Source organism: Glycine max, chromosome 12 (genome assembly GCF_000004515.6).
Source record: "Glycine max cultivar Williams 82 chromosome 12, Glycine_max_v4.0, whole genome shotgun sequence".
In the NCBI taxonomy this organism is placed as follows: domain Eukaryota; kingdom Viridiplantae; phylum Streptophyta; class Magnoliopsida; order Fabales; family Fabaceae; genus Glycine; species Glycine max.
This window is the reverse complement of record NC_038248.2, coordinates 4,599,206-4,608,045: the sequence shown is the minus strand read 5'-3', so window position 1 is coordinate 4,608,045 and position 8,840 is coordinate 4,599,206. Positions and strand designations below refer to the sequence as shown.

The 8,840-nt window shown below is 29.7% G+C and overlaps 1 protein-coding gene across 1 annotated transcript; it reads left to right on the top strand.

The window, feature by feature from the left end:
• Positions 1–2,133: 2,133 nt before the first annotated feature.
• Positions 2,134–3,695, top strand: LOC100500613 (uncharacterized). Its single transcript, NM_001249885.2, has 2 exons — positions 2,134–2,334; positions 3,302–3,695. The coding sequence occupies exons 1-2, from the start codon at positions 2,240–2,242 to the stop codon at positions 3,486–3,488; spliced, it is 282 nt and encodes a 93-aa protein (NP_001236814.1). The 5' UTR covers positions 2,134–2,239; the 3' UTR covers positions 3,489–3,695.
• Positions 3,696–8,840: the final 5,145 nt, after the last annotated feature.

Here is an 8,840-nt window from a genome sequence, read left to right as displayed (position 1 = left end):
CTTAGACCATCAATCTGTGTGATTGCATGTTCTTGAGATTGTTTGAGAAATTTTATTCCAAACATATTGAAGTATATCAAAGAAATGAGGTGGGGTCTATACGACACGGGAGGCTGAGTGTACTTTCTCATTGTTTTAGTTTTAGTCAGTTTTGACATTTTTTTGTGTTAAATCTGATTTTCATTTCAATAAAATTTTGATTTACCTTTCAAAAGAAAAAAAGGTTACAATGCTTTAATCAACGCTTTGAACTAGTAGAACATGACAATGATGAAATTATTTGTGATGATTTTTTTCCTAAATAAAAGTATTTGCTTATATTTTTAGAATTTCTTATGCCAATTTATCTATCTTTACCAACCTACTACTACTCCAAATAAATGAAATGGTATTTATTTTAATCATATTTTTGTTTGTGAAGATTAAAGAGAGAAAACGAAGAAAACTCCAATGAGTCTCAATGTCTCACATGGGAGAAAAACCATTTACAAAAGAAAAAAAAAACAAAAGTATTTTATCTTCTTTAAATATTATTAGTTAAAATTATAAAGATTTATATTTCACAGGGGCAAGTTATTTTAATTGTCAACATAACACAAGTCTTCACTGTTCACGGGTCGTTGCCTATCAGTCTATGACCCTATTTACAAGCTAAGTCTATTATAACAGTTGGTATTTTTTATGTAAAAATATTTGTCGTGAGAATTAAGTAGATCACTAGCCATTAGCTGCATTCATCGTTTCAGATGAACATGGTCAATAAGAATAAGAATAGAATAAAGTAACTGTTCTGGCTTATTTTTTAAATATGAATAGCAATGAACGATGCATTTATTTACTTATTTTATTTAGCATGTTTAATAGATTAATAAAAGTATATGTATTTTTTGGACCCAAATCAAAATTTGGACCAAGACGGGTTTGTTGTCCAGGTGTAACCTTTTGGGCTTATAAATAAAACTGTCTCCTTAGAGTTTCGACTTGAATACGTGGGTCATGGAGGTGTTATTGGCCCCTACACTCAAAATTCCAAGATTACTTTTCCTCTAAAAGTATTAGGGTATCATGATTTTACTACATAAAAGCGTGTTGGCACAACGGAATCAAGGGAGTAAAAGAAATACACAATGGAACAAGGGAGGTTAAAACACCAGGGTAGTAGTAGGGAAGTGTGATTGTGTTGTATAATGTGAAACAAAATCACACTTTCCTTTTGATTTTGTTCTTGAAAAAAAGAAATGCACAATAAAATTATATTTTCGTTGTATATTTTATTTCCATAAAAATAATAAATGAAAGTGTGATTCTATTGTACACAATACATAACAGAATCACGATTCTGTTATTTTTTGTGGTGTTGTTACACCATGAAATCGTAATTCTATTGTGCAATAATAATACCGAAAATAATAAAATCATAATTTTACTGTGCAAAAATTTATAACAAAATTATAATCTAGTTTGACCACGAAGACGAAAAAAAAAAACTTGACAACATGAGTGTTGAGAGTTAAGAGCAAAAAAAAAGGAAAAAAAATGAATGTAGAGAAGAAAAGAGGAAGAGAAGAATGAAGATAAGGGATGTGAGAAATGATAGTTTGATAATTATAATAATAACCCCGTTTGATGGACATTGTTTTATGTTTGTCTATGTTTATTTACTTTCGAATATCAAAAAAGCTAAGATATTATAAAATAATATTTTATATTAAAAAAATGTGAGAATTATAAATTTAAATCAGATAATTAATTGAAATCAGCATCAAGGTCTCAGTTTAATATGAAAATAAAATTAAATAATAAAAGGTTTAAAATCAAATTATTTTAGTTGAAAAACAATCAAATTATTATTATGGTTATAATTATAAATTATTATTTAAATTATTTTAAGAAAATTATTTTAAAAATTAATAAATTTATCATATATAATAAAATATGGTTAGTTGATTGTATAATCACATAACATTTTTTTTCTCTTTTTATTATATTTTTATTTTTATTTGAAAAGGATACAGAAGGGCAAAAATACAAACATAGACACACGTGCAACGACTCGTTTAGTTTAAATCTGAAACCCTGAATAAATAGGTTAAGTGGCAACTGGTGGTGTGACCTATATATACCATCTTGTTCCACTTCCGAGTTAGGGTTTGGTTTCTACCGCATATCGCAGTTTCTTCCTTCATTTCATACTCTCTGGCAAAACCCTCGTCGACGGTGACCAATCGGTGGATCAAACATGGACAAGAGCATGCTAGCGGATTTGGATTCGCTCCCTGAGGCTGATAAGCAAAGAATGACTGTCATGATCGATCAGCTCCAAATCCGTGACAGGTTCTAATCTTTTCCCTCCTTAAGCCTCTATGTTGCTACATTTATCCGTTTTGCGCTTTCAAAATCTGCAATTTTGTTATCGTGTGAGCGTGTGTGTGTTGAATCGTTGACTGTTGACTCCCTTTTAGATTTCGGGGCTTCATACTACTTTGTAAGTTATGGGCAGCTCTGTTGTTTGAAATATCTGTGTTCTCTTTCTATGAAGCCCATATTGTGAAGTTCTCCTTAAAACCAGTGCAACATCTGAATGTTGCTTCTGGACGTTTTGGGAACGACATTTTGTTATAAGAGAAGCTTACCGATGATAAGATGGTTAGAAATAAGTTCCATTCAATCAAATTAACCCCTTTATTGGTCTCCATTTTGCTTTTTTTTTTTTTTTTGAGAAACGAGAATGATTGAACATATAAAATACCTGTATGCTGCTAGGTTTTAAACCGAGGGCGTTGTTCTGCTGTGATATTTGACATTGCAGTAAATTTTGCATAAATGAAGCTACATTGAGCCCAAAAACATTGATGTTGCAGCTGAAATTGCGGCTCTGGATTATATTTTAAAATCAACAAAAGGTTGATCCAGGTTGTAAGAATCAGGCTTATACTCCCACAAGGATGGGAGTTTGAGTCCTGCCGCGAATGTGAGGATCTTGTTGGTGAGTCATTTGTAAATTCCTTTTTGTAAGCTCTCATTAAGTCCACAGACTTGCCTTGGCCCTAATGAGTCATCGGGACTCAACTTAAACTTCCCTTCAACAAGAGAAAAACAGATTGTGAATTTTTAGATTTTTTCTGTTTATTTTTTCTGAAATATTGAAATGTAAATGTTTTGGACCACAACGTAGTAGGGATGATTGTTTGTTGCTTGATGAGGGGTAACATTGTCAACCTTGACATAGCAATTGCTTGTTTAGTTGAGCTTTTGCTTGGTATAAGATGGGATCCTGATTAAGATTTATGTTTCATTGCAGTCTGAGAATGTATAATTCACTGGTTGAGAGATGCTTTAATGATTGTGTTGACACATTTAAGCATAAATCCCTGCAAAAGCAAGAGGAAACCTGTGTTCGAAGATGTGCAGAGAAATTTCTCAAGCATTCTATGCGGGTTGGCATGAGGTTTGCCGAGCTCAACCAAGGAGCTGCTACACAAGATTAATTTCTGTTTAACTTCTTCCAATGGAAAACTGTTAATTTATTATTGTTATTATTTTGAATGCAGTTCGTTTACTTGCATTTTTGATCCTGAAAAATGAGACTGTAGAGAATTCTAATTTGCTATTGGTACACAATAATTTGTGCTAAATAATTTCATCATTATGCAATAACAGTGTTTCTGAATCCTGATTTGATTGAGTTTATTTGCTACCCAAGGTCCATTACGAACTACCCCTCACCTTCCATAACTCCATTCCAGTTCTGTTGTGTAAAAGCAACCAAATCGAAGCAGAAAGCTTTGGCCACAAACTGATTTGGATTAGGTGCATTCATTTATATTGTTGTTACGCCTGGTAAAATGTGCCTATATATCAGTTTGATATGTAATTGGTTTGCAAATCATGCATGGCTTTGATTTGAGCCATTTGCATGGAGACCGAACGATATACATTTTCCCCGCGTCAGTTTTTAATGAACCGAATACAAATCTGCTACCGAGCATTTTAACAACTTTTATTTCTTTAAGGATGAATTACTTGTTTGGTCCTTATATTTTTATTATTTGTACTTTTTAATTCTTATAGTTTTAAAGTGATTTTTTTAGTATTTATATTTTATTTTTTGATTTTTTTTAATTTCTGTAATTTAAAAGTGATTTTTTTAGTTCTTATAATTTATATTTTAATTTTTTTTAATCTTTTTAGTTTAAAAGTGATTTCTTTAGTCCTTATATTATATATTTTAATTTTTTTTAGTTTTTATCATTTAAATATGAATAATATTATTAATTATAATTAATTATAAAAATATTAACAAGTAATTTGTAATTAGTTTATTATAAGATAATTTATAATTTATAATTAATTTGTAGTTAATTTTTATATATTTTTTAAATAATAATTAAAAGATAATTAAAATATAAATTATAAGGATTAAAAAGATTATTTTTAAATTATAGGGACTAAAAGAAAATTAAAATACAAATTATAAGGATTAAAAAAATTACTTTTAAATTGTAGAGACTAAAATTAAAATATAAATTATAAGGACTAAAAAAATTATTTTTAAATGATAGGAACTTGGGCACCTAGCATTTTTGCTTGGGCACCCAATAACTTTCTAAAATGTCAAAAATATCCTTATGGTATTTTCGATTACAAATAACAACTATATTTTTTTTATTTTTGCAAAGTCATTTTTTTTCACAAATTTTCCATAATTTAGTGTAAGTTGCTTTCGTTAAGGGCATTTTGAAAGTTTATTTGGTCTCCGGTGGTGTACGTGAATTTTTAAGGAGTATATGGTGATTTTTGTTGGTCTTCGCCATCAAAAAATGAGAGGAGTGCCAAAAAAGTTGACGTACGTACGGATTGGCCATCCGTGTGTACGTCAACCTTTTTTTTATACCGACCTTTTTTTATACAGTTTACAATTTTTTTTAATAAGAATAACAAAAATTTTGCAATGATAAAACAAATGAATTCACATAATATTTTAATGATTAATTTTAATCCAGTTATTGCTTAAATTTAGTTATTAATTTTAATTTACTAATTGGTTAAATTTAGCAATGATAAAATTTAATTTAGTCATTAATTAAAAATAATTTATTTCAAAAACATGATCAAATTTTTTCAAAAATAATGGGATAATATTAAACATTACAAAAAACTATTATATATAAGTTGCAAAAAAATTTAGAATCAACACATGATAAAACAATTATTATAAGGCAATTATTATATAAATATATTATTCATAATAATTAAAATGTTCTGTTGGAAATCCTAAAATGTTTATAAACATGGCCAATACAACACACAGTTAAGGGTGAGATCAATGAATTCAAAAATGATTTCCATGTTAGCTTTCAAAGACAAAGTTTTGCATAAATGTTTTCATCTAGCTCAAATTTTAAGTGTCTTCCTCCAATGATTGAACACAAGCCGTCATTCTGCAACGTTCTCCAAGTGCAAATGAGTTCAATCTTTGTCTTTAAGAAAATAATGCATGCTGCTTGGAACGTCCTAATATTAAGAATAGTGTTATGTCAGCAATTTATGTAATGAAATTTAAAACTTGAAAAATAAAGAAATGTTGACAACTAAATTAATAAGTTGCTTACCAACTGTTAGAGGTAACTTTCTGCTCAGCGAGATAAGCCTTGAAGGTTACAGAACCTGGCACTTGATGGTATAAAGAGTGTTATCTTGGGAACGAACTGGGCAGACAACTGGTCTTGAATATGGTAAGAAAAAATGCACTCTTACCATAATGAGTTAAGGATACTAGATGATATCTGGTCTGTTAGTAAAAATCTCGTAGTGATGTCCACCCTGCTACAATGGTTGGTTGGTCCAAATCATTATTGTAGACAACATTATGATAATTTTCGTCTTTGTCAATCAAATGTCATACACCGTCAAGTACGTCCTTCCACCTGACACCATATACCTTACTAACTTCACTGAAAATCTACAATTTATATCACAAAATAAGGATGGTTAGTTACACGAAATAACAGAAAAATCATATGTTAATTAAATCAAAATGAACATGACCTGGTCCCTAGCGTGAACAGTCTGAAAATAAGTCTCAGGTAGACCTGCGACATTCTGCATCATGTTTGCCATTTTCCTCAATTCTTCGTGCTCTTCAATTGTTAATTCTGACATAATTAACATTCAAGCAATTAACAAAATTAACATTCAAGTAACTATATGTTAATTCTTACTGGGCACATTCGCAAGAAGCTGCTCCAGTTCCTCGTTGAGGCTGGTCCAACATGATGACGACGGATGAAAGCGTGACATTCTAAAATATATTTGATAAAATAATATTTTAGTATTTTTGTTCTACTAACATTTTCTTGTTTCTAATCCGAATTTTCTTTCTCAAATCTAATGTTTGTTTTAAAAATCTAATAATATAAATTGTAATCTAATCCTGCTAACATTTCTTAGATAAACTGAATAATAAATAAATCATTCATAAAATCAATAATAAACAAACTAAAATCAGTATAAATATTTGTCATTTTTCTTATTTTTTTATAATTAAAATCATTTAAAAAAAAACTCATACGAATTGGCGATCCGTATGGCTTTTTCACAAAAAAAACCATGGAGCAGAGAAGCATGGCAAGGAGGAAGCATGGTAGGCAAGAAGAACAATACACACAACAATACACAAAACACAAAACAAGCAACACCAATGCAAACCAAAACACAAAACAATACACAATACACGATATCTAACGGCAAGGAAGAACAAGCACCAGAGGAGGAAGAAGATTCACTAACCTTGAAGATGGGAGAAGAAGAGGCCGCAACAACGAGGAAGAATTTGCAAGAGAAGAGGAGGAAGTGCGGAAATGAAGCGAAAAGAGGCCACAGATTCTCAAAAATGAAGCGAGAAGAGGAAGAAGATTCTCGGAAGAACAAGCTTTCTCTTGGAGGAAGAAGAATCGAAAATGAATAGTGACTCGTACGGATGAGTCACTGTGCCGCTTTTATATTAAAGGGTGACGGACATTTTCGCCTTTTCTCCCACGTTGCTGGGTGCCCCAGCAAAAATGCTAGATGCCCCAAGCAACTGCCTTCATGATATTTATTTGGGCCTAAAAATGTGATGTGGCCCTAATTAGTTTTGGATATTAAGAGGGGGTTTAGATATTTCAAGTCATTTTATAGTTTGAGGAAGTAAATTAGATTAATGTGTGTTTTAGGCAAAATGTTCCATTTTCATCACCTAGAAAGGGGCTATTTTTTATTTCAAAAACTAAACGCATTAATAATTTTAGCTTCGTATTATCCGACCAATGTGCTCTTACAATTTTAATTCTTATGGATAAAAAAAAATTTCATGGATCAAATTTATTAAAGGGACCAAAATAAAGTCAAATTAGATTGTTTTGGTAGTTAAGTTATATTGGATTTAATTTTTTTTTTTTGTAATGGATCAAATAAGTTAAATGGTGCATTGTAGTAATATCAAATATGCATTTAGTGTATTTTTTAATCAACAAATATTAATTTATTAAAATATTAGTTTTGTTAGTAGACAAGATTGAATCCATAGTTTTTTTTTTCTCTTTTCTTATTCATTAGTCATCCAACTCACTTTAATTAGTGGTGGAGTCATATGATCATGTTTATTCTAGTCAATTTTGATTTGACTCAAATTTAAGACATTTGGTTGCCATACAAAATCACTTTCAATTGAGGAAAATCAAGTCGGATTGGAGCAATATGGAGCTGATTTTGCTTCATGTACACGGAGAATCAATTTTGAACTTATGGCTAATGCATCGTGGTATATTGAAGAAAATGTCTGGTCTGGTCATGGCTTCATTCTTCAGCAAATTGGTTCAAATCTTCCTTTGATGGCCAAATCTGATTTTCTTTGGGCCTTTGTAGGATGCTAATGCCCGCTGAACTTATCTTGATGGGGCCGTTATATTGCTGTAGGGGAGCAATACGTTAACAAAATTGTAGAGAGGGTACTGGATCGTATATTGGATCCTTTACTTTTGTTGTTTGGTTGCAGCGGGGTTATGCTCTATTTACTCAGTTCTAGTAAATATGGTATAACATGTGCTGCCTCACAAATGCTATATACTGCCCATCATGTAATTTGGTATCTTGGTACCGATTATCATTAACATGGGATATATATATATAATATGCTATTTGTATTGTTCTCACCGTTGAATTACATTTATGTTATTATTAAGATTATTTTTGTCAAATTTTGTTAAAGTTAAATAAAAAGATAATTAAATAATTTATATTTTGATATATTTAAAAATGTTTATATTAAGTTGATTTTAATCTTTATAAATGATGTAACAAATGAATTTGGATTAATTGTATATATGATTTATGAAAAAAAACTTTTAATTCAATAATAAATTTTAAAAAAATATTATATAGTAAAAGTTATAGAATAATGTAATAATTCAGTAAAATTTGATCACTCATATATATAAAAATATTGAAGAAAATGTCTAGTCTGATTCAAAAATAGTTAAATGACACAATAAGAATAGTTTCATTCGTAACTTTAGCCTTAGTCATAATCACTGCATTATATTATTGGCTTGCTATGCTATGTAATGAAATGAGAATGCAATTGGCGCATCATGGTAAAAGACATTTGTAATTTGCTTATTTTTTAAAATAAAATCCATTGTTAAATTAATAAATAAATAAATTAAAAATGTTAAAATGATTAAATTAAATTCTCTAAATTAGTTTTTATTTTGTTGATGTATATCAAAATAGATAATTATAATAGAAAAGGTATGCAAAAACATTAAACTTTATTTTGGTGTTTACATATTCAAAATCAA

Coding starts and splice junctions, on each gene's coding strand:
- LOC100500613 (NM_001249885.2), top strand. CDS start 2,240: ATGGACAAGAGCATGCTAGCGGATTTGGATTCGCTCCCTGAGGCTGAT. Junction 2,335..3,301: donor CAGCTCCAAATCCGTGACAG/GTTCTAATCTTT, acceptor GTTTCATTGCAG/TCTGAGAATGTATAATTCAC.